The sequence below is a fragment of the Humulus lupulus genome, chromosome 9 (genome assembly GCF_963169125.1).
Source record: "Humulus lupulus chromosome 9, drHumLupu1.1, whole genome shotgun sequence".
NCBI lineage: Eukaryota > Viridiplantae > Streptophyta > Magnoliopsida > Rosales > Cannabaceae > Humulus > Humulus lupulus.
Window position 1 is genome coordinate 21,242,361 of NC_084801.1, and position 26,867 is coordinate 21,269,227.

General features: G+C 33.8%; 3 protein-coding genes across 4 annotated transcripts; 1 reads left to right on the top strand and 2 right to left on the bottom strand.

Annotated features, from left to right (window-relative positions):
- Positions 1-115: 115 nt before the first annotated feature.
- LOC133801737 (WPP domain-associated protein) lies at positions 116-6,118 on the bottom strand. 2 transcript variants are annotated; one of them, XM_062239993.1, is made up of 6 exons: positions 5,903-6,118; positions 3,057-5,556; positions 2,345-2,471; positions 1,512-1,613; positions 629-715; positions 116-497 (listed from the first exon to the last, which is right to left on the bottom strand). In XM_062239993.1, exons 2-5 carry the CDS (start codon positions 5,423-5,425, stop codon positions 650-652), a joined length of 2,664 nt encoding a protein of 887 aa, XP_062095977.1. In that variant the 5' UTR covers positions 5,426-5,556; positions 5,903-6,118; the 3' UTR covers positions 116-497; positions 629-649. The 2 variants fall into 2 exon arrangements, with proteins under 2 accessions (XP_062095977.1, XP_062095976.1); XM_062239992.1 differs by having other exon boundaries at positions 116-511.
- A 2,341-nt stretch (positions 6,119-8,459) lies between these two features.
- On the top strand, positions 8,460-10,272 carry LOC133799495 (uncharacterized). The gene is made up of 2 exons (XM_062237510.1): positions 8,460-8,822; positions 8,935-10,272. Exons 1-2 carry the CDS (start codon positions 8,460-8,462, stop codon positions 10,270-10,272), a joined length of 1,701 nt encoding a protein of 566 aa, XP_062093494.1.
- An 11,343-nt stretch (positions 10,273-21,615) lies between these two features.
- On the bottom strand, positions 21,616-22,581 carry LOC133799497 (uncharacterized). Its single transcript, XM_062237511.1, has one exon. The coding sequence runs from the start codon at positions 22,579-22,581 to the stop codon at positions 21,616-21,618; it is 966 nt and encodes a 321-aa protein (XP_062093495.1).
- Between the last annotated feature and the right edge of the window lie 4,286 nt (positions 22,582-26,867).

Below are 26,867 nucleotides of genomic sequence, written 5' to 3' on the forward strand. Positions count from 1 at the left end.
CCTTCTTTTCTTTTTCTTTTATATATAAATATATAAATGACAAAACAATAAATGTGCATCACTAACAACTTAACAAGCATATCAGTAAGAAACGACAATCATACCAGCAAAGAGAAAAGGCAAAACGGCATCTGCTGATCTGAATATTACCCTGTAAGAAGCTAAATTCCCATCTGCTCTAGAGACATATACAATGCAGCTTATCTATATGAACAACAGCAAAAAAAAAAGAACCAACTATTAAAACAGGAAGAGAAACTAAACTCGTGGATATTGGAGATAAGGAAGCTTTCCTCTGAGCTCCAATACAAAAGAATATGCAACTATCTAAACCAAAACCAAGAACCAAGGTCTCCAAGCCTTTTCGTCTTCTCTTCAACTTTCTTTCTGTACGGACCAAAAAACCAGATGTGACATTATAGTATATCTTCTTTGGTTCAACTGTGCAAGTATTTTCTTGGATTCTTTAGTAGTTTTAACAAACGTATAGCAAAAATCTGCATCCACAAAGCTGTTATAAAAACATATTATATAACTATGCAGCTCTCAATGAGTAAACCAAATGGGGTATTAGTGTCAAATTAAAAAAGGGTTTTGAGAGAAGATGAATTTAAACTGGGAATATTACCTTAGTAGTCAGATATGCAGATCAAACTGGTCTAGTTGACTCTCCTCCACTTAATTCTGTTTTCACCAGCTTCAGGATCTCAATAATCTGATATAATTAACAAGAGAAGTTCGGTAAGTATACGTACATGGTAACACATTTTAATAATGTTTAGAAGCATTTGACATGGTGCCATACAACCAAAGCTATTTCTTCTTAATGACAATTATATTGGAATAACCAAGTACTGTTGAATTTTATAGTTTGATAGTCTTTTTTATTTTATTTTTCAGTCCCTCTTGTGGGAAAAAAAAGTTTGTTTCAACTTAATAAGAAAACATTCTTTACTATGTTAAATAATTGCTTAAGATCATAATCAACTTGAAATTCTCAGAGGGAAGAAAAGACATTATGGTGAACCAAGTGAAACTATAAAGATAGCAGTAAATAACATATTTGCAAAACAAGATTGTCAACTTGCCATGAATGTTACCCAAGATTTAAAGACTAGTCATACTACTTTAAGAAGAGCAAAGTCAATCTCCTAGAGGAAAACTACTAAAATAAATAATCATTAACAGGAGTAACACTTTCTGTGACATCTAAACAGCTCATTCTAATTGTCAATTCTTTTTATTTAAACTATTTTTTCTTAACCCTTTATATGAATATATGAATATGCATCAATGTTTGTGTGCTTGTGTAAACTCGTTTCTTGTGCATGCATGACATTACTGTGTAGGACAAGGTTAGTGTCGCGGGTAGGCAACTAACAAGCATTCTTAACTTACATTCTGTTCCATTTAATAGTTGACAAGTGAACAAGTGATATATATTTTTTTTAAAAATAAAGAGTATATACAAGTAAAGATGTCACAACTAGACATTTGAGAAAGAATCTTACTCCAGGATAATGTTGCAATATTGGTGAGTAATGGTCGAGAGCAATGTATATTTTCTCAAGAAGACCCAAAAGAGTATCCACTTCATCCCCCAAAGCATCAACCTGAAACCCAAGGTATATCCATCAAACATACTCTAAAATAGTGACAAAGCCCATCAAAATTTTGTAAAAAAAGTATACATTACAAAGAAGAAAATGATTTCCTAAATTTCCAAATATGAAAAGATCTGAATACATATCAAAATTCATAGTTTCCAAAATTAACATGTTACATCTTGCTTTTTCAAATCTTAATATTTGCATAAATCTTACACTTGAAGACCATAGAATAAGTAATATTTTTTATTGAACCATACATAGTCATATAAGAAAATTCATAAGGGTATCTACGTCCATCCCTTGCTCCACATATGCATGCGTCTAACATGAATGTACATGTAACATGGAATTATGCCTCGTGTGTCGTGTGTATTTGTGTAGATATCTTTCTTTGGTTTAAATGCAAATGACAAGAGTACGCTGTCATTCTTGAACGAAAAATAGCTCTATTAATCTACTGTTTATGCAGTAATTTTATAATACTCAGTTTATAAACATGTGAAATACATAATAACAATGCTTTGTAAGATCATGGACCACAAATAGTGTCAAAATGGCTTCCCCACTTCTCTAAGTAAAATTTTAGATGATATTTCATTTTTTTAGAAAATATGGGAATAAATTAAATAAACAAAGATAAGCATCATATTTAATTTCTTGTGCATAAAATCAAAGCAAGAACTAGAATAAGATAAAGTTAATCAAATAATACACCAATCTAATACGAAAAATACCTCAGCTTCAGCCTTTTGAAGGTCAGAACATCTTCGGTCAAGCCTCTGCTTGTAAAGCACGCCTGTTCTTCTCAGTATATTAGCTTTCTGAATAAGCAAACGTGATTGCGAACTCACACTTTTCAACCTGAACATAAAGCCACAATCTCTTATGATTAAGTTAAAATCAAACAACATTCTGCACAAAAGTTATGAAAATAAATTATATTGCCCATAAGGGAAAGTGCCTCATTTAATTATAGAAAACAGGGAATAATGGATATTGTGCTTGCTATGTTTAATTGTAATACTATTTAAAGAAAAATGATCGTGGAAATATAATTTGGTAAAACTTAAGAAAATGAGGAGACGATCAAATCGACCAGACCAACAAAAAACTACACAACAAATATATATAAATAAAATTAAGGAGAAAATATAATATCACCAAGGGTAATAGTAATACATATATTTGCACACCCATGCCTTGTCCAAATTAGAAAAAAAAATATTATTACAGTAAATTACAAACATGAAGCAAAACTTTATGTAACTAAACATTTGGAAACCCAAAAGGATTAAAGGAAAACTTTGAATTCCAAAGGACAAAAATATCATGTAAGATTAACTAATCACCCATAGTCAGCTCACCCAGAAGAAAAGACCAACTAAATACAAAAAAAAAGTGGCTAGAAATAAGAAATTCGAGTCAAAGCATGAAAGAATAAAGTACCTCAAATCATGCTTTGATAAGCCTTTTGTTACTTGACATTCAAAATCAGTAGCAGCTTTAGATAATCCCTTGACAAGAATAGCCATTGCCTCCATTTGTTTCCTAACCACCCTTTCATTCCGTTCATGCAATGACACTGCATTCTGCTTCTCCTGAGTAACAGTCAGAAGTATTTTTCTCTCCTTATCAGCTTCAATTAACTCTTTAGCTATACGTTCCAAATCTTTATTTAACTCGAATATATTCTTCTTATACAGTTCAATATCTTTCAAAGCTGCTGCCAAATCACTTTTCATAACATCTGATTCTGTACTGCTTTTTGAAATCAATGTCTGTTGCTCGCATATTTGAAGCCTTAAACATTCAACTTCTTCAGTAACTAATTGAAATTGCTCCTTCTCAATCTGTAATGCAGCTGCTGCATCCTGTGCCAACTTCATTTTTTCTTCTACATGATAAACTATTTCTTGCTCTAACCTTTCTTTCTCTGCTACCTCTATTTCTAGTGTTTTCCCTTTTTCAAATATTTCCTTCTCAAGGGAAACTCGAGCTTCATTTTCATTAATATATTGCATGTCTAACATACTTAGTTTATCCTTGGCTTCTTTCCAGGATTCTCTATAAATAGCTTCAGTCAGCCCCAGCATGATGATAGGCAGCATATCTGAATCTTGAATTTTACAGCGGCTAGTAATTTGAGCATCAGAAACTTCTTTAATTATACTTTCGTATAACTCTTGCATAACACTGTACTCCAAAAATGACTCTTCAGCCATGCAATTCATTTGGCCCACCATTTCCTTAAGAAGACATGTAAATACATCTGCACCAATGGAACCTTCAATACGAAGATCTTCTATAGAAGATTTAAGAGATCTGATGGTGTTTAATAACTTTGTCTCAGATAAAGAGTGATGTGACATTCTCTCCGCACCATCAGAAACTTGTCTTGAAAGACCCTTAACTTCCTTCTTCTTCTCTGCCAGAAAATCTCTGAGCTGGCGATTTTCTGCAAGTAGCATTTCCATTCTTTCCTTCAAACCACCAAGAGTCTCTGCATTACTTGTAAAGGTCGGTAATTTCTCATTTTCTGCAATAATATCATCCAATTTCAAAATCACCTCTGGGATTTTTTTCCTCAACATATCAAACTCCTTATCCTTCTTCGAAAGCAAAGATCCCTTGTCTCTCAAATATTCCCTCTTAAGGGTGAAATAGTCTTCAGTCATCTCCTGTACTTTAGATTCATGATTTCTCTTCATCTTAGTCATCTCATTATTATAGTAGCTAATTAATTCAACATTTGACATGTGCTTCAATCGGCTCAGATCCGAATTCTCTAACTTTTTAGCTTGAGAATCATTGTGTTTTCCATTTTCTTCCGAGAGGGAGGATGACGGCGTCACATGATTACTCGGAACTTTGTGGTGAAAATGATCATTTACTTTACCATTACACCACCCTTCACTGTCAAAGGACCCATGAGAAATTAGATGCCCTGCTTCAGAAATACACAATGCTTTAGAAATGATACCTAGTTCCTCACGCAGACATGAAATCTCCTTCACCCTTCCAAACCAACTTATACCTTTGTCACCGGAAATCCTGTCCCACAATTTTTCTTCAAACTCTCGCTCAAGACTATGAATACAGTTCCCCATCACCAGTGCTTCAATTTCTGCTTGAAACTCCTGCTCTAGCTTCCATTCATGCAGTGATCCCTTAGACAAGTGAACTATGTCTTCCACCCCTTTACAAATAGTTTCTAGTGTGTTGTTGAGGCTATCAAGTGTCTTATCCACATCACACCATTTTTCAGATGAATTTTCATGCAGTATGCCACCCAATCCCAACAACTCCGAACTAGAACTTTTCCTTTTTATAGAATTACACCCTCTTAACTGGTTGATTTCTTTCTTAAGCTTCGCGAACTGTTCTCTACCTGTGTTTCTAAGACTGCCCAAATTGTCTTTCATCCTATCATGCTCAGTAATGGCTTCATCAAAGCAACAATGCACCTTAACTTTCGACTCATGTTCCCTTGCCAAAGACCCAACGGTTTCTTCTTCATCCATACCAACACGATAAGCATTTAACATTTCCTTCAACTCTGCAATTTCTTGTTCTTTCTGAAAGATTTTCTCTGCCGCCTCTTGTGTAACGGCAGTCACCATGCCCTTTATGACAGAGTCACTTACCATTCTGGATAAGGTCAACCGGTCATTGATATCTTGCCAATAAGAATCCAAATCAGCAAGAATATCAACACCCAAATTCTCACTATCTTTAAAATCATCACTCGTTTGCATAGAATCATTAAAACATGGTTCAACCCCAGAATCTACAACTTCCAGATTCTCCATGATCATTTAGCTTCTACGCAGCTATTTGACAATGAAATTTACCTCCACTACAACTCAAGAAAAGATAGCACCTTGCATCATAAATTCATCCACACCTCCACATTTAGAACACAAAATTACCATATGGAGCAGCCAAACTGCAAAATTTTCAGTTACAAGAAAGAAAGAGCAAAAAAAAAGGTTCAGAAATATCTAACAAAGTAAAAAAATCACAAAACATGATAGCATTTATTTATTTTGTAATATAAAAGAGATCTCAAAAGGGTCTTATTGCTAAGCAAAAAGGAAAGCAGAATATTTATCTTTCTTTCACTTTCTCAGCAACCAAACGAAGTGCAAGTAAAGACTTAAACGAGCCACCCAAATAAATAAACATAACCCATTTCTCTTCTTCTTCGAGGAACAAGTCTAACCCAGCAAAAACAAAAAGAAAAGTGAAGAATTGAAAAAGAAGAAAAAAAATTGCTAAAACCAGATACTTACTGGTAAAGAAGTTAAATCCACAAAAATGAGACAATGATTGGAAGAAATCAACGGTCAGAAGGGGCTTGAAATCCCGAGATGACCGTTAATTTTACTTTTTTAAAAAGCTTTTTTGATGATTTTCCGTTAACAGAGAAAGCTTTTTCCAGTTTTTCTGACTGGTTTTTAGGGTTTTTGGAGGTGTTGAGGCTGTGAGAGAAAGAGCAGTACTGGAATTTGGAGAGCGGGAGTAATGATAACAAATCTAATTGCCCCTTTGGTTCCAATTATTTACGATTCTGCCACTCGTCAACTTTGCAAAATTACTTTTATTTTATTTTATTTTATTTTTAAGTGAGTGAGATTGTGATGTAAGCATACAATGAATTTGTTTCTACTATACTTTGGCAGCTTTGGCCTAACAGTTGTAGTGCAATTAAAATTGCTCCAAATTAATTCTGACAAAAAAAAGAGTTCGAAATTACAAGTTTGCCCTTTTTCTCAAATTTAAATATTAAATGAAAAAAAAAATGACTTTATGATTCTTATCTACTAGAGTCAAAAATAGTTTATATATTGTCTCCAATTATTCAATTTAGTATGTGCAGGTTTTCTTATTATTTTATTTATTTATTTTTCATTTTATAGTACAAAATAGTCATTGGTCATTTCCTTGGCAAACTACTTCAATTTGGATTCATTTCATTGTTTTTTTACAATTTATTATTCTTTTCTTAACACAAATAAATAAAAAAAGACAACTCATCTGACATTTTTTTTGGACAAAGATTTAGGTTTAATTTAAGAATCTGAAAAAGTAGTTTGTACAACCTTTTTTTTTTATGGAATAGTAGTTTGTACTACTTTTATAAGTATAAACCAAACCTATTTGTTTAAATAAAGCAATCATGTGTGTCATCATAACCAAGTGCTCTTTCTTTTTTCTTTATTTTATCCAAATTCCCATCGCTTTAGTCAATTAGAGGGTACTTTTGTCATTTAATTCATCTCAAGGAATTTGAAACCTATGGCCCACCATTAATAATAAAAAAAAACCTAGATAGGTAAAATAGATAAATAGATAGGGGAAAAAAATGAAACTTTTTTTAAAAAAAAAAACGAAACTTCATGTTTCACAAACAAACAATTACATCTAATCATTAATTATACATCTAATTGTGGTTGTGACAGCTTTGCTTAATCATTTCTCTACCAATATAAATAGAAGGTAGCTTTATTTTCAGTTTCAAAATATGAGTACTACTACTACCAAGTTTTTTTCTCTTTTTCTTTTTCTTTTTTCTACTCTTTTTAATTTTCTCCCTATTTTCGCTCCTTTTTTTTAATGTAGACATAAGTATTATTAAGAAATCTCATACATTGTTATTCGTACTATAAAAAATGAAAAGAAAAAAAAAGTAGCCTAGTTCGGTCTCATAGGGCGAGTACCTTGTTCAAGATATTTACACTAAAAAAAATATTTATACATGCAAATAACCAAATATATATTATACATGTATAATATAATTATTAATTGAAATCAAAATTACAAATTATGTAATTGACAAAGTGGAGAAAATAAGTTTATTTAGTGTATTATACGTTGATGACAAAAATATCTTTATCAAGCGTGAGTCTCATGTTTCTCTCCATTCATGGCGAGGAGGCGTAAATCTGTGCAAAAGCTAGCCAAACAAGATATTATTCAAGAGCTCCCTTCAACCAATTCTCTTCTTCCGTCTCCAGATCAGGAAATTACTAAGGAGGACGATGGTGTTGATGCGATTCATGGGTCTGGACTTAGGGATTTCGACGATAGTGCGATGGGGGTTGATACTAATGATGTGTTAGTGGAATCTGACCCAAGGGTTTCTGAAGCTCTTTCGAGGGGGATTCATCCTTCTGAAGGTGAGCAAGGTCCGTTATCTTGGGCTAATGAGGTTGAGACTGGGAATTTCCAAGAATTGACAAAAGCAAATTAGGCTAAAATTAAAGAAACTCTACCTTCTTATGGTGGTATGTAGTTGCAATTCTCGAAACCAATGCATAGGGATGGTAAGCTCATTGCTAAATTGGACTTGGATGAGATTGATGTCGAAGCATCTTATTGGAAATCTGCTTTGATTTGTATTGTGATTGAAGCTAATCCTCCATTAGACATCTTTGAAGGATTCATCAAACAGATTTGGGGCAAACTTGGTATTGAGAGAATGGCTCGCCTGAATTCAGGTTTCACAATGGTGAAATTTCGTGATGAAGCTACGCGTGACCTAGTTTTAGAGGCTGGTGTGGTTCACTTCGACAAAAAGCCAGTCATTCTTCGACCTTGGACAACGGATTTAGAATCATTGCGGTCAGTAAAAACAGTACCAGTGTGGATTAGATTACCTGAGCTTGGTTTACAATATTGGGGTGTTAAGTGTTTGAGTGCTCTTGTTAGCACTATTGGGAAGCCAATTATGGTGGATAAGATTACCAAGGATAGGACCATGTTAAATTTGCCCGAGTCTTGGTGGAAATGGAAATAGCTGATCAGCTTCCTCAATTTATCAGCTATCTCAATGAGCGGGGACAGGTTATGGAACAGCCGATTGAGTATGAATGGCTTCCAACTAAATGCTCTAATTGTAAGAAGCTGGGGCACTCTTCAAGCTCTTGTAAGTTTGAAGCTGGAACTGTCTGGAGGAAGAAAGAATCCCAGAGCTTACCAGAATCTGATCAACAGAAGGTTGAGGAAGATGTTAATTCAAAGCATAGAAGTTATGTAATGAATCAAAAGACTCCTCAAGCAGTTGCTCAAGATGGTGCTGGGTCGAGTGATAATGGTTGGGCTAATTTGAAAAGGACTAGGAATGTGAAATTTGTGGTTCAGATTGCTTGTGATCAAATTAGAAACTCTTATAGTGCTTTGCAAGAGACTCAGAAGACTCTACCTGAACAAGTATTCATTACTAATCTAAATGGAGTTTTGCAACATCCTGAGTTGAAATGTTAGAGGGCTGAATAGGAGGAATAAACAGATGTCAGTGTAAGATGTTTGTAGATTGAATAAGGTAGGTATTGGGGCTTTAATTGAAACTAAAGCCAAGGGGGACAAAATTAAGGATGTTATGAGATCTTCATTTACTGATTGGATGTATTATAGTAGTGAGTGCCTAGATGGCAGAATTTTATTGATTTGGAAATCTCACCTGGCTCAAGTTGGTATTATTCAGGAGACTTCGCAAATGTTGCATTGTCGAGTTCGAATTTATAGTAGGAATCAAGACTTTTGTCTCACTGTCATTTATGGTTCCAATAGTTTAGAATCTAGGAGAGTTTTTTGGACTGATCTGGTTCATGTGCAATTACCTATACAACCGTGGTTAGTCTTGGGGGATTTTAATGCAGTGTTTGATATCAATGATCGAATGGGTGGGAGGCCTATATCCGGGAAGGAAATGGAGGATGCTCAAAACTGGTTGGCTCTCGGGTTGGTTGAAGAAATGAAGGTTATGGTGCCTTACTTTTCTTGGTCTAATAACCAAGATGGAGGGAATCGCATTTATTCTAAATTGGACAGGATATTATGTAATGAGGCTTGGGTGGATTTGTTTCCGTTAGCTTCAGATTTTTCACATTGGGAGGTGGTATCTGATCATAGTACACTGCTTATCAAGCAAGTTGAAGTCCAAAATCTAGGGATTCAGCCATTTCACTATTTTAACATGTGGTCTTCTCATCCTCAATTCAGAGAAATTGTGTTAGGTAACTGGACCAAGCCTATCTGTTCTGGGGGTGGTTGTTTCGCGAAGCTGGCTGAGAAACTAATTAGGCTCAAACATGTGCTAAAGAGATTCAACTGGAGGATTATGGGGGATGTTGGGTGTCATTTTGAAAAAAAAGTAAAATTCTATTCCAGCAGGGCCATAATGCTTTGTTTGTTGATCCTAGAAATACCGCTTTGGTCTCGGCAGAAAGAGAAGCTTATTTGGATTATAGAAGGCAAGAGAAATTTTTTTGAGAGTTTTCTTCGTCAAAATAGTAAAATCACTTGGCTTCACCTTGGGGATGATAATACAGCTTATTTTCATGCTAGTTTGAAGAAAAGGAAGATGACCAATCACATAGTTTCTTATATTTCAGATGATGGTTCTGTTGTTGATGGTTATGAGAAGGTAACTCACCATTTCCTTCATCATTTTCAGAGCTTCCTGGGCTGTGCGGGTAGAGCTAATGGTCATATTGATATGCAAAGTATCACTTGTGGTCCGATTTTAGATCTTGATTCCCAACTGGATCTAATTAAACCTTTCACCTTTCATGATGTTAAAGTGGCCCTCTTTAGCATTCATCCAGTCAAAAGTCCTGGTCCTGATGGGTATGGGGCTGGTTTTTTCAAAGATATGTGAAAATAAATTGGCAAGGAGATTTCACTAGTTGTTCTTGAGTTTTTTTAGACGAGTTTAATTCCCCAAAGTTTAAATGATACTCTTTTGGTGCTGATTCCGAAGGTGGACCAGCCTTCTAACGCTGCTGATTTTAGACCAATAGCTTGCTGTACTACCATCTATAAATACATTTCTAAGATGCTTTGTAGTAGGCTTGCTTCAGTTCTTCCTTCTTTGATTAATCCTAATCAAGGTGCGTTTATTAAGCATAGATCTCTTGCCTACAATGTTCTAATATTTCAAGATTTGATTAAGGGGTACAATAGGAAAAATAGCTCTCCTAGGTGTTCTATGAAGATTGACCTTAGCAAAGCGTATGATTCGATTGATTGGGACTTCTTGGAGAATTTATTAAATGCTCTTTGCTTTCCTAGTAGATTTATTCGTTGGATCATGATTTGCTTAAGAGGTACCTCCTATTCATTATTGTTAAATGGTAGAATCCAATGGCAGTTTAAGGGTGGTAAAGGGCTTAGGCAAGGAGATCCTATCTCTCCTTTGCTCTTTGTTATTGTAATGGATTACCTTACTCGAATGTTAATCAAAGCCTCCAAAGATAAAGGTTTCAGATTTCATCCTATGTGCAAATCTCTCAACCTTGTTAATCTTTGCTTTGCGGATGATTTGCTTATTTTTTGCAAGGCTAATTCTCAATCTGTGCAGATTTTTCGTAAAGTGCTAGCTGAGTTCAACTCGGCTTCAGGCCTGTCTATCAACCATAGTAATTCTCGTATTTACTTTGCTGGGCTGTCCGATTCTGCTAAGATGTCTGTTTTGAGCTGTACTAATCTGCAGGAGGGTTCCTTTCCTCTGAAGTATCTTGGTGTCCCTCTTAGGCCTACCAAATGTAAGGCCTCTAAATTTGAAGTTATCCTCAAGAAGATTAGATTGTGTCTAAATTCCTGGGCCAACCGAAACCTGTCATATGCTGGTAGAACTCAGTTAATTCATTCTGTCTTATTGGGGATTAGAAACTATTGGATGAATATTTTTTCTGTTGCCTCAACATGTGGTTAGAGATATTGATCGTTTGTGTAGGAATTTCTTGTGGTGATAACTCTACAAAATATAGTTACTTTACCACTTTTTATGTGCTAATTGTTGCTTAATTCTTGAGTTTTTAATTGATTTATTAAGTTTTTAAGTAATTTTGAATTTATTAGGTTTATTTTAATTTTATAGATTTTTGTGAGTTTTTATAGTTATTTTGTTGTAAAATGTTGGAGTTAATTATTTGAATTATTATTATTTAGTTTGAGGTAAAAAAAATAGTGTATTAGTGAATTTAAATGTAAAATATAAATTAAGTTATAATTAATATTTTCAAAGTATTAACTTGATTTATTTTATAGTTAAAAATATTTTATTATGATTTATTTTATATTTATTTTGTAGGAAATTGGTCTATTGTTGGTGCTTAAAAATTAATAAGAGCAAAGAAGAGAAAGGTGTATTTTTGAAGGAAATAGCATGAAAATTGGCATTTCTCCCCAGCTGCCTCCTGAAGCCTGGGCCCGTCACCTCCACTGTGGGCCTGCCCCTTTAGTTCGGCCCAGCCCGTTTTCCTACCAGCCTGCTGCCTAAGCCTTCATCACATGGCTAAAGCTCCAATCAATGCCTGACCCAGCACATCACGCCTCACTTCAGCTCAACCATACCAAAGCACCACACGCCTGCTCTTCTCTCCAGCCGCCACCTGTCCAGCTGTTTCCTCAGCATATATCATCAGGCCAGCCGAAGTCATGCCTCCAACTGAAGACCTCAGCCAAGGCCCAACGCCAAGTGCTTCCCCAGCTGCTCCAAACTCAACCGAATCACTCCACCAACGGGCCTGTTCCACTCCCTTGGCCCAAGTCAGCTTCAATAGCCCAAACGGCCCAAGTCAACCAACTGCCAACACAGCCACAAAAAGACCCAAAAATCATGTTTTTATTCCCAATATTTTTCACTCAAATATCAATTCACTCTTCCCTATTTTTCTTGCCTAAATAAACATTCCTAATTCATTTTTTTACCCTAGATTTTCACTAATCTTTTACCCAAACAAACATTTCATCTTTCCAATACTCTTACACTTACTCTATTTATCCTACCACTTCCCAACACAATTAAATTAATCAATTTATTTATTTTAATTTGATTAATTTAATCTCCATATTTTGCCTATAAATAGAGTCTTGTAAGACCATTTGGGGAGTTCTTCTTCATCTTTTCAACATCTTCTACACTTCATATTTTTCTCTCTTCTTTTCACTATTTTCTATCTACCATTTTCATCTTTTGAAGAGCATGTCAAGTATGTTATTTTGTAATTTTTATTTCAATCTAGTTATGAGCTTCTAATCTTTTTCAAAGATTATTAAGATGATGATGAAGCAAAATGTAACTAGATAGTATTTTTTATTGTATGTTGATTTCCCATTTATGCAACATTGTTTATGGATTTTTCTATCAAAGATATGCATTTTTCATCTATTATTTATTGTTAAAGCATATTACACTTAGCTCTTTATTATGCAAAAATATGATATTGTTTGATTAAATATTTTTCATTAAATTGTTCACATCTAATTCTTAGAACATAAGTATCATATTTTGCCTAAACATAATCTCTTTGATTTTTTGTAGTTTCATTAGGTTGTAACACAACTAATGCTTAGAAATTATATCTTATATAAGTGAAGAAAAATCCTACATTTTTTAAAGTAACTTGTGCTTGAATAGAAAATGTATTTTGGAAAAAAATATAGTGTGATTTATTTCAACTATATCTAAACTTGGGAATCAATATACTTATAAATATTATTGAACTTGCATTTTGTGGATTCTAATATCTTAATAATCTTATTTTACATATCTCAATTGAAAACCATTTTTCTATTTAATCATTAATCTTTTTATTACTTGTCTTTTATTTTTCTAAAACAAAATCTCATCAAATATTTGGAACTAGGTTAGAATATTCTTGCTTTGTTTGAAATAGTTTATTTTGATGTTAGTCAACTCCCATGGGTTCGACCTCGTACTTACATGAACATTATATTCCGAAACGATTCGTGCACTTGCGAGTTTAAATATTAAAACGCCCTCTTTTGGGATCAACATGTGGGGTGAGAAGGGATCCCGCAGCAAATTTCACCTGGCTTCTTGGGATTTTGTCTGTCGTCCTAAAGCTTATGGAGGTCTCTGGGTTTTCGAGAATGGCCTATTTGGAATAAGGTTTTGATTGCAAAGTTTCTTTGGGCTATTTCTTATAAACAGGACCAATTGTGGGTGAAATGGGTGAACACCATATACTTAAAATGAGTGCTAATCAGGGACTATACTTTGAAACAAGATGATAGCTGGTATTGGAGGAAATTGATCGAGCTTAGTCATATTGTGTCAGGGCCAGCTTTGGCAGCTGCTGTAGTGCACAGACATCTAAGGTTGGGTAAGTTGTATACTCAATTTATTTTTGGTGCGAAGATTGATTATGGGCGTTCAATTTGGTGTAAACTTTCAGTTCCTAAGCACCGTTTTGTTCTGTGGCAAGCTGTCAATAACCACTTACACACTAGAGATTTACTCCATATTTCTCATGTGAACATTCCTTCTTTGACCTGCCCTGTTTGCACTCAGGTTAATGAATCTCATTCGCACCTCTTTTTTTAGTGTATTTTCTCTGAGAAGATCAGGCAGGCTATTGCTAGCTGGTTGGGAGAGGCGATTTGGCCTGGTAATTATAATGATTGGCATGTTGGTTGGCTAGTTGTCGGCGCGATTGGCTGGGCCAGGTGGTTTCCGCTTCTCTTGCAGCTGCTGTCTATTTATCTGGTTTAATATGAACAAATGTTATTTTGATAATAGTTGTTTTTCTATTTCCAAAATTGATCAATTGATCCGGTTTTCTATCAAAGCCAGAGTACTTAATTCCAATACTAGGAAGTTGTCTGCTAGGGAGAGACAAATGTTAGAGTTTGTTACTAGTTTGTAATTTATTTTTGGGGAAGCTTTTGCTCTGGCCTTTGTTTGTATCTTGTTGGTTTGATCAATAAATTTTCCTTTCTTGATAAAAAAAAATATCTTTATCAATCTCTAAATGTTAGAGATGATGATTTAATTGGCCTAGTAGTGAATTTGTTCTTAATAGTATATATAATTTTGTACGTAAATAGGATGTAATGAGAGGTAGATGTTTAGTTTAAAAAAAAAAATTATGTATTTTATGTTTATCAAATGATTAGAATTAAATAATTAATTAAATGCAGAATAGTGATTAAGTTGTTTTGACAGAATCAGAATCTGAATCTGATCTAACAACTAAGACAATTGTCTGGACAAATTATTAGAGAAATAAAAACGAGTATAAAATCAATACCAGAGATTTTTACTTGGTTCGAAAACCTAATCCACGGGGCCACGCCTTGATATGAAACTGATTAGTAAGGTATCACAAAGTACAAAATCACAATTGACTTATACATAGATAGACTCCCTCTATGCTTATGCCGCAAGCTTTTATACACCCTTCAAAATTCCAGTTTCTTGATGAGACACCATGCTCTTGAACTCTATTCAAAGGTTGATGAATGCTTTCTTCCTCCTGAATAAAGTCTTAGCAAAATATTCTCCCGAAGATTGTTGAACTCATTATCAATAGATGACACATGTTTCTACAACAAATAGATGAATACAAAAGGAAGCTACACAACTCTTAGATACTAGATTAAGGTATCCACTCTTAATCTCACAAAAAGAACTCTCTAACATATAGAAATGATACTAAAAAAATGAGAAGTGAGAGCTAAGGACTTGTGGCTAATTGGTCATTTATTTATAGTTGAAATGGTCTTTCAAAGCAGTCCACGAAATCTGCAAAAATCAAATAGAGAATTGCACAAATTATTTATTTAGAAAATTATGTTAGTATGTCAGATTCTGTTGATACAGATTGGGAAATTGACTCAATAGATAATGTATCTGGGCAGACTGATAGTCCAAATTAATTCCAGCAATTTTTTTGATCAATTGAATTTTTAATCATTTTCTAGTTAAGCTCATGATCTGCACTAAAGGATTAGAAAATCATACAGTATTATTTAAATGAAGAAATTTGAAATCTTTCATTTATTACACAAAGTTTCCCTTTTCAAAAAAAGAAACTACATTTTTTGAATTTTTATTTTCATAGCCGGTCATTACCACGAAATTTGTTAATAAAAAATATCACAAAAAAATTTATAATCAATTGACAAAAAGTCTCAAAGTCTAAAAAAAATGAAATGTGTATTTTATTTAAAAGAAAATCTTCTTATAAATAAAATAATATTTTCTCAGTGAATATCAACAGACGAAATTTCAAGTAAAAAATTGTCATAAACAAAATGATTTCTAGAGAATTAAAACTTAAGAAAACAAATCTGAAAAAAAAAAAAAAGTTGTCATGTTATATCACAAATTTGTCAGAACAATTGCTTCAAACTTGTTAAAAAATACTTTTGAGATATAAAATATATTGTAACAAATTTAGGGTTTTACAAATTTTAAGTTTTTGCACTAAACTTGCATTATTTTTGCATTATAAATTATAGGAGGAAGTACAATAGTTTCATGCCAAATCAAACTTTAAAAGAAAATGAAGAAGAAAAAGAATTACATTGAGGAATATGCATATATTGTCTATAATGATAAAAAATTAATAGCTCTGGATAATGTTTTCGCATCTTTAATACTTTCCACGAATAATGAAGTCACAATTATGATTTTGTAACAAAACACTCAAAAAATAAGAAAGAAAATAAATACATGAATTTCTAAAAAGATTTATATGGGATACAAGTATTATACACGTGTAGTGAAATAATGACATGATATGCATTAGAGTTTTTATATATTTTTTTTTTACCCAAAAGAAGTAATTGGAGCATAATAAGTATAAAAAAATAATGATAGTTTAAGGATGAAGAAAAAAAAATCGAGGAATTAATGATAAATTGGACAAATAATAGAGATTGTTTCAAATATAAACCCTATGATCTTTATTATAATTTTAAAATGATTTTCTAGTTAGACTATTAGTATTTTTTTTCTCCTCACCTCTCATAAGTATTTAATTATTAGTAAATATATTATTTTAATAAAATGATATAAATTCCCTATTAAATATTTACAAATAAAAAAAAATTATCATCTCTAAAATATAGTATATATTAATTGATTTATCATTTTTCAATAAGAAATACTTTTTATAATATTATAATTTTACAAATAATTTCAACTCTAATAAGTGTTCTTTAATTATTTATATTTATTCTTGTTTCAAATTTAAAAAAAATTAAAAATTGTGATTGGTTTTCTTTATTCTTTTAAAAAATTTAGTGTTAAAAATGTTTTAAGTTTTTTCAAACAATAAATATTTATAGAGGTGAAATTTATTCTTAGTTTACTATTAGGGGGTAATTTCATACTTTTCCATAGAAGATGTTGAAAATAAATTGTAAAAATTGATGAAATGTTTAAATAGAAATAGATGGAAAGAGAAAAAAGAAAGGTGCTTAGTGTAATTTGATATATTATAAGTTAACATTAAAATATTATTCTTTAATTTATATATTTAGTACAACAAAAAATCTTTAGTTTTCTCGTTTAATTTGGTAACTACATACCATGATTTAGTATCTTACACTCCTTTTTATATTAATTATATATACATATGTTTTTTAATGTCATGTCACAATTTTGTTAAGCAAAACAAAAAACAATAAAAACTAAGTATTTTTTTTATTAAAAAAAAAATCTCATTATCTTATAAGTATTATTATAAAACACTTGTAGTGTCTAACACTACTAAAATATAAATATAATTTTGTAATAATTATAGTACTAAAAGAAAACATTGCATTAAAGTTGAGGGGGCCACTTGTGACTTATGGAGTGATTAAATGCTTGGTGGTTAAGATTAGGATAAAGTAAAACCATAGTGTTTTATTGGTCAATATAGTCATTTATTTAAAAAAGGAATGCACTTCATAAATAATTCCAAGTGCAATCATTATTGTTTTTAAGCTCCACCAAAAGCATGGAAGGGTAAAAAAAACACACACAAATTTAGACATAACGATAGCTTTGTGCATGCTGACCTTAAAGTATATTGTTGGATTAAAATCTTATTATGGGCACATATGTATTAATGTATAATGTTATTATAAAGTTTGATATAAAATAAAGTGACCAATTATGTTATAAGTATTATATGGTATTAAAATGTCATGAAAATAATGTGTAGATACTATAAGTTGTATTTATAATTTGATGAGGGATCAATTATAAATACCCAAAATTGATTTAATAATCAGTTTTTTTAATAAATAGGTAATGGTCCCTAAGAAACACATTCTTTCGTATTCTTTCTTTTCTCATCACAGCGAAATACACAGAGAGAAAATAATTTCTTGAAAGATCAAAACCTTCTGTACTATCTTCACCAATGGCTTCATATTAGTGCTTCCGCTCTTGTGTTATTTTTATTTAATTTAGCAAAGGTTATATAGAGACATGTTTTAGGATTTATCATTTATGTACTTTTAGTAACATGATTAACATATGAGATATTATGTTAAATACTGATGTTTATGTGTATTGCTTAAGTGTATTTTTATAATCCTAACGAGTGGTTCCAGAGCCACATTTGCTAGATTAATTAAAGATTGTTTGATTTTGTTCAAAATAATTTGGGGTTTTTGGGGTTTTGATATTTCATTATTATGTATGTTTTTTGCTTTCTAATAATGAAGAAATTTAACATATGTGATATCATTAATGATATATTTTTTTTATTATGTTCGCATAGTATATTTTATTCTTTTTTTTTGTGAATAAGAATCATTGTATTGCTCAAAACAAATCATGTACACTTATAGTTCCCTTCTATCTATATGTTACTTACAATCCACATCTAACTTTACAATTTCTGATACCATTCCTTATCCCTATTTTGTTTCCCTTTATACATTACAGTAAGTCTCAGTTTTAGCTCTCTCTTAATGACCTCCATTGTATGATTAACATGCCATAGCTTAGAGGACCACAAAACATTATTTCTGACTCTCCAAATATGGTACACTAGAGCTGATACAGCAACTATGTAAAAACTTCTCCTGAGTTTAGTAATGTGTTTTGCTTTGGAGATCCAACTCAGTAGTGTGTGATAATCCTCTGTTTGAGCTCTGCATCCAATCCATTCTTTCAATTTCACAAGACATAACCTGCTGTAAGCACATTGAAAAAATAGGTGTGATATCTCTTCTGTATGAATCCCACACAGCAGGCACATTTTGTCCACTACCTGACCGTGATTATTGAGGTAGGCTCTGGTTTTCAGCTTCTGGTGTAAGGTCAGCCATAGAATGAACCTGTGTTTCGGTATATTGCATCTCTCCCAGACATATTTACTCCATTGGACCTTAGTTTGTTGATCATATAATAGTGCATGCCCCGATTGTATTCCATATTTCACTGCCATGAAAGCTGCTTCAGTCAGTTTTGCTCGAAAAAGATCCTTAATTTCCACTATTTTCTTCCAGTACCAGCTGCAGCCTTGCTGAACTGAATAAGTCCACCAGTCCTTTGCTTTCAGATAAATGCTATGTATCCACTTAACCCATAAGTTGTCCTTTTTAGAAGCAATTGCCCATACATATTTCCCTAAGGCAGCTATATTCCATTCTATAATTTTCCTGAATCCTAACCCTCCTGCAGACTTTGGAGTACAGACCGTGGACCAAGCAACTGCCCCTGGACCGTGAGCTTCTGCGACTCCCTTCCATAAAAAGGCCCTGCAAATTGCATCTATATCCTTCAATAACTTCTTTGGCAACACCATGATTTGAGCCCAATAAGAGTGAATGGACAGTAAGACCGAATTGATCAAGATTGCTCTGGCACTATATGATAAATTTCTGGAACTCCATTGTCTAATCCTGGCCACCATTTTGTCGAGGATGATCCCACACTCAGCCTTAGAAATCCTTAGAACAGATAGGAATGCCCAGATATCTAAAGGGTAATGAAGATCTTGAAAATCCTGAAGCAGATATTACTCTCTCAATCTCAGACTCACTCGTGCCACTGCAATATATTGTAGACTTTGCCTCATTGGGAAAGAGTCCAGAAGTTTTGGAAAATAACTTGAGTCCTCTAAGCATCAAAAGGATAGAAATAAAGTCTCCATGGCTGAATAACAAAATGTCATCAGCAAAACATAGATGGTTCAACTTCAAGTTAGCACATCGATCATGAAACTTATAACTAGGATAAGAGCCAACCTTAAGCATGATCCTAGATAAGTATTCCATACCAAGTAAAAATAACAAGGGGGACATAGGGTCTCCTTGCCTCAATCCTCGTTTAGCCTCAAAGTATCCATTTAATGAACCATTAATCATCAATGAAAATCTGGTAGTTCGAACACATACCATGATGAGCTGAATAAACTTCTGTGGAAATTGAAAACCAGTGAGCATTTCTTCAATAAAATCCCATTCTATGGTGTCATATGCTTTCCTCAAATTCAACTTAATCATGCAACTTGGCTTACTGTTTTTCCTCCCATAGTGCCGAACTAAATCTTGACATATCATAATATTGTAGGCTATATATCTACCATGAACAAATCCCCCTTGATTTTCTGCAATTAGTTCAGGTAGCACCTTCCTGATCCTTGAACAAATCAACTTGGATGCAGCTTTATAAATGACATTACAACAGGATATAGGTCTGAAATCACACACAGAATCTGGGCAAATATGTTTGGGAATAAGTGTGATGGTTGTGTTATTAATTTCTCTAAGTAGTTTACCTGAAGTAAGAAAGGATAACACAGCTGTAGTGACCTCCAAACCCACCAAATCCCAATTATCCTGGTAAAAGAAACTACTGTATCCATCTGGGCCTGGGGCTTTCAGCCCTGGAATTGCAAATATCATGTTCTTAACCTCCTGAGCTGAGAAATCCATTGAAAGAGTCTGAATGATCACTGCATTTAGCACTGGTCCCAGCTTCATGATTGACCAAGACACCTTCTTCCTTCGCTCCATTACTGTCCCTAACAAGCCTTTATAATAATCCAAAAAAGCTTTTGTTATATCTGTAGGAGAGTCTACCCAAATCCCTGCCTCATTCCTGATGGATAAAATTTTGTTCTGAATTCTCCTTGCCTTAAGGGAAGCATGAAAGATGTGAGTGTTTTCATCACCATTAGCCATCCAAGACACTTTAGCTTTTTGTGCTAAGAAGCTCATGTATGCTTTATGGTAAGATATATACTGCTCTCTAATCATTTGCTCCTGAGAAATCAAACTGTCATTTAAGGGATCTTTTTGCAACTGCTCCTGAAGCTCCTTCAATACAATTCCTGCCTTGAATTCTGACTGTTGAATATCAGAAAAACCCTTTCTATTGATGGTCTTTAGCACCTGTTTTAGCCTTTTTAATTTTGATACTATTTGGAACATTGGTGTACCATCAACTGATAAGTCCTAACTTGCCTTAAGTTTATTTTCATAACAGGGTGCTGCTTTCCACATCCGAAAATAGCGAAATGGCTTCTTTTCCACATGCATTTCCAACGTGACATTCACCAGAATTGGACTATGATCAAATATCCCTTCTGGCAAGAACACAGCCTCTGAGTTAGGAAACTGATCAGTCCAATTTGAATTAACTAAAGCTCTATCAATCTTGGAATAAACCCTCTCATCTGCTCTCTGCTTATTATTCCAGGTATAGAAACAGCTAGAGAACTTCAAATCTTCCAAATGACAAGCTGTCAAACAATCTGAAAATTTGCTTGAGAACTTTATGGAGGTTTTTTTGCCAATTCTGTCATGCATGGATAGAATCTCATTGAAGTCTCCAACCACCAGCCAAGGGACTGATATACTCCCAGCCAAACTTTGTAAGTCATTCCATAGGCTCTCCCTAGATGCTGCATCATTATAACCATATACAAAAGTAATCAAGAAGCTTCCTGTTCAATTAGGGACCTATACTTGACAGTGAATTAATTGTGTGGTACATAACTTGATATCCAAAGTAAAGGCACTCGGATTCCAAGCAATTATTATCCTACCCTTATCAATCCAAGAGTTATTATTTGTGAAACACCATCCAGAAAACAGATTCATGTAAATAGACCCCATATTTTTATTCTTCACTTTTGTCTCGAGAAGACTAACCAAGCCAACCTTCTTTGACAGAATTAACTGTTTAATCTCGTTGTGTTTATGTTGACTGTTAATCCCTCGTACATTCCAAGTTAAAATTCTATCCATCTAGAACAGAGGGTCCTCCCCCCTCTCTTACTGTATTCCTCCTCTGTAAAAGCTCCATCTCAGGGTCTCCCTCAAGCAGGCAAAATTTGTTCTTCACCCTCGTTGGGTTGGCATTAGATTCCTGTATCTTGATTCCCTTAGTAACTGTTTGAAAACCATCAGCATCTACATTAACTTTGCTTACAACAGGTGATGAAACCTTCTGTTTAGGGACCCATTCTTGCTTCACAGTCTTACTTTTCCTACAAACTTGAGCCTCGTGTCCTAGTCCAGAGCAATTCATACATACAGTGGGCTTCCATTCATATTCCACGAAGATGTCTACTTCTTGATCAAATTCATTCAGGAAGCTGATTCGAGATGGAAATTCCCGTGTCATGGTCACTTCAATGAGAATTCTGGGATAAGCTAAGCGATCTCTGTTTTTAGTAATGGAATCCACTTGAATTGGCTTCCCAATCTGTCCCACTATCTTGAACAGAGACCTATCTCCCCAGTATTTAATATCCAAACCTCCCAAATGAACCCAAGTTGGAACTGAATCAATGTCTTCCTTAGTAAAATCATCAACCGGATTCCAGGCCTTCATTATGAGAGGTTTATTCCCAAAGAACAGATATCCTCCATCCAAAATTCCATCTCTTACTTCCATAGTTAAAAAGCGAATGATGAAAATACCAGATGAGAGAATGCCTACCTTATCAACTTGATCCTTCCATAATCTCCTCACAAAGCCCTCCAGGATTCGGATTGGTGGATTTGCACCAAGCACATAGCAGACTAAAGAGGATTGCCAAAAATTCACCTCCTCAGCAATATCCTCGACATCAATTTTGACTCCAGAGGTCCTCTTCTGATCGATAACACCTTCCCCTGTAATATGCTTCTCTTTGCCTCCACTGGTAGTGACATTGGTATAGTTAGACTGTAAAATCGGAGATGGTACAGCCTTACCCATATTGACGTCTATTATATTTTAATATAATGTTTTGATTGATTAAATAAGTGTTACAAAAAGTGATTGTTTAATCTAAGTGGGGGAATGTTATATTATTTTAAATAATATAATGTTAGATTAAATAATGTGACATAATGTGATTTGTCACACAAATGTGATTTGTCACATCTTGTAACATATTATTGAGAGTCACAAAATTGGACACATGTGTGTGTCCAAATGTGACATATTTTGGAGTTACAAAATCAGTTACAAATTTGTAACTCCCAAATATTACCCAATAATGTGTATATTATATGTTACACATTTGAGATTGGATTTCATAAAGCCATATGAGAAATGGATGATAGAGATATGATTTTAACTCCCATATTGTGTATGGAAGTTACAAAATCAAGTGGGAATAAATTGGAACGTTTTGGAAAAAAACTGAAAAAATTTGTTGCTGAAATTGACTGAGCCCCGCGGCACCTAGAACAAGCGCCGCGGCCCTAGTGGCTGAACTTGACTGAGCGCCGCGGCACCTAGAACAAGCGCCGCGGCCCTAGTGGCTGACAGTATCTTTGAATTTCGGTTTTTATCCAATTTTGAACGTTTCCAACAGCCAAGTAACTCCCAAATTTCTATTTTAATTCCATAAAACATCCAATTAAACATTGGTAACAGCCATGGGGTTGGTGGAATTTGAAATTCAAAGGGGTATCTCAAACTCTATAAATAGGAGCCTAATGCTCACTTGTAAGACACACCATTTTTCATCCACAAAGCACTTGGCTGAAAAATACACCAAAAGGCTTGATAATTCCAGAGAGCTATTTCCTAGAGAGATCCCTTAGTGCTTAGAGAATAGGGGGAAATAAGCTTTTGGACAAAGGTCTTGAACCTTGTTCAAGTTGGTGATCCCCACTACTCTACACTTTGGTTGTGTGAGAGTTAGTTTGTGTTTTCATTCTTTTGTTCTTCTTATTTACTTGTATTGTTATAGTATTGAGTTTGTAATCTTCTTCTTTTACATCTTTTGATTTACTTGTATTTTGAGCAATTGAGTTGTAATACTTATTTAATCAATATTATTTTGTCCATTGTATTTTCGCATAGAGTTGTATATTTGGTTTTTCCATATTTCCATTGAGCAATAATATATATTCTCTAACAACGTCTTGAATAGCTTGCTTAGTAGCCGATATCCAATCTTCAACATTCGTACAAATTCCAGTTCGAGGCGATGGAGTATATTCACGACAGGTTCGCTCTGCCCCTGCTCCTAGCTCATCCTCTGACAGCTCCAATTCCTGGATCCCAAGAATAGCATCCATAGATCGAGTTTTAATGACCCTATCAGCAGAAGTTGGACATGTTTTCTTGCCTTTGCTCTTCGATTTGCCCTTCCCCCCGACCTTGGTTCCCTTTGCCATGGCGCCGATGCAGAAACATCGAGAGAAAAAGCGCGGGAAAAAGTATATTTTGTTCTATGCCGAAATCATCATATGTATAAAGGAAATGATTCATTCAGTTTTTTTGTTTTTGTTTTACGTATGGATAATATTAAATCTATGCATATGATATATAACAGGATTTGTTTTGTTTTGCGATTATGGCTTCAGTCAGGTTTTAGAATTTTTTTTGTTTTGTTTTATGTATATGTAAGTTTTGTTTCGTCTGTATGTATATCCGATTATATTAGTTTCAGTTATATCCGATTATATTCGATTATATATAATCAGTATATTAAGTTTTGTTTTATTATTATTATTTATTTATTGAATATAAATTAGTTTCAGTTAAAATAATAGTAATAATAATCATAATACAGGAACAACTAAATTCAAATTTTGGTTTTGGATTTTATTAAGAATATATAATTTTTTTAAAATAAGTTAGTTGAAACAATGTGTCACTAAAATGACCTCTTTTGTGTAACTTAATTTATTTAAAATATCAAGATACTTGTGTGTTTGTAATTCATGCATCTATTAACGGACTCAAATATAAGTTAATATTTGGTCAAATTTCATGCATACCTGTAGTGATAAATGTGTGACAATTATAAGATATTCTATGTGAGTAATATGTTTATCCAAAGATTGACATATTATTTGACATGATTTATTGTCAATATTTGATTGCTACAACAAGAGTACCGTTTACAATTAATATTACTGTCCAAAGACTTGATATTAATGTTGTGTTGGGTATCTTGAGATGAGATTAACCATTATTTGAATTTATTGTTTTTTATGAACTTTTATGTGAGCATGTTTTGATATTTTGTTCTATATTCAGTTAATTCATCTACTTCAGCCACAATAACTGCCAACATTAACACTATTCCTATGCTTAATGGGACAAATTTCAAGGATTGGAAAGGGAAATTACATGTAAACCTTGGTTGCATGGAATTAGACTATGCATTAAGGCAAGAATAACCTTGACCTTTTACTGCAGAAAGCACTCTTGATGAAAGTTTGAGAGATGGGATCGTTCTAATCGCATGAGTCTAATGATCATGCAACAATGCATTCCAGAAGCCTTTAGAGGCACATAATCTGAAGAGATCACTAAGGCCAAGGATTTCCTCGATGCAATTGAGAAACGTTTCGCTAGAAACGATAAGGCTGAAATGACTTCACTTTTGGCTTCCTTGATGTCCATGAAGTATAAGGGTCGAGGAAATGTTAGGGAGTACATTATGGAAATGTACCAAATTGCTTCAAAACTTAAGGCACTAAAGATCGAGCTTTCTGAGGATTTGCTTGTTCTTATGGTTTTGGTATCGCTTCCTGCACAGTTTAACCAATTCAAAATTATTTATAAATGTCAAAGGGAGAAATGTACTCTAAATGAGCTCATTTCTCACTGTGTGCAAGAGGAAGAAAGGTTGAAGCAAGATAAGACTGAAAGAGCTTACTTGGCCATTGCCTCTAAAGATAAAGGCAAGAAAAGGAAATCTGATAATGAAGTTGCTAAGGGTCCAACCCAAAAGAAACAACAAAAGGATTAGATGGTTGTTTCTTTTGCAACAAGCCTGGACATGTGAAGAAAGATTGTACCAAGTATCATGCATGGCATGTAAAGAAATGTATGATTCTTACTTTGTTCTGTTCTGAGATTAATTTAGCTTCTGTACCTAGAAACACTTGGTGGATAGATTCTGGTGCTACTACTCACATAAGTGTTTCTATGCAGGGTTGCCTGAGTTACCGAAAGCCAAGTGATGGTGAAAGACACATCTTCGTGGGCGATGGAAAATCGGTGGAAGTGGAAGCAATTGGGCATTTTAGATTGTTGTTAGGAATTGTTTTTTATTTGGATTTGAAAGACACTTTTGTTGTACCGTCTTTTAGACGGAATTTAGTTTCTGTTTCTTTATTGGACAAATTTGGATATTGTTGTTCTTTTGGAAACAATCAGTTTAGTTTGTCTTTAAGTTCAAATGTTGTTAGAACTGGTTATTTAAATGCTTATGACAATCTTTATTTGCTAGAAACAATTGTATCCTATAATGAAACCTTGCATGTGGAATCACGTGGTACTAAACACAAATTAAATAAAGAAAATTCAGTGTCACTATGGCATAAACGCTTAGATCACATCTCAAAAGTAGAATTGAGCGTCTTCTGTCTGATGACATTTTAGAGTCTCTTGACTTCACAGACTTTGATGTTTGTGTAGATTGCATCAAGGGAAAATAGACCAAAACCAAGAGATTAGGTGCCAACAGAGCTTCAAATATCTTAAAATTGATTCATACATATATTTGTGGGTCATTCCCTATGGAATCTTGGAATGGTCAACAATATTTTATATCATTCGTAGACGATTACTCACGTTATGGGTATCTATATCTCATTCATGAAAAATCTCAATCTGTGGACGTGTTCAAAGCTTATAAAGCTGAAGTTGAGAATCAACTCAACAAAAGGATTAAAAACGTCAGATCTGATCGTGGTGGTGAGTACTATGTACAGTAGATATGATGGCTCAGGCAAACAACGTCCAGGACCGTTTGCTAAATTCCTAGAGGAATGTGGCATTGTCCCACAGTACACCATGCCAGGCTTACCTAGCATGAATGGTGTTGCTGAAAGACGAAATAGGACTCTTAAGGATATGGTAAGGAGCATGATTGCTCATTCTACCTTACCTGAGTCCCTCTGGGGAGAAGCATTAAAGACAGCAGCTTACACTCTGAATAGAATACTAACTAAAGCAGTTGCAAAAACACCTTATGAGCTTTGGACAGGTCGAAAGCCTAGTCTAAAGCACTTTCACATTTGGGGATGTCC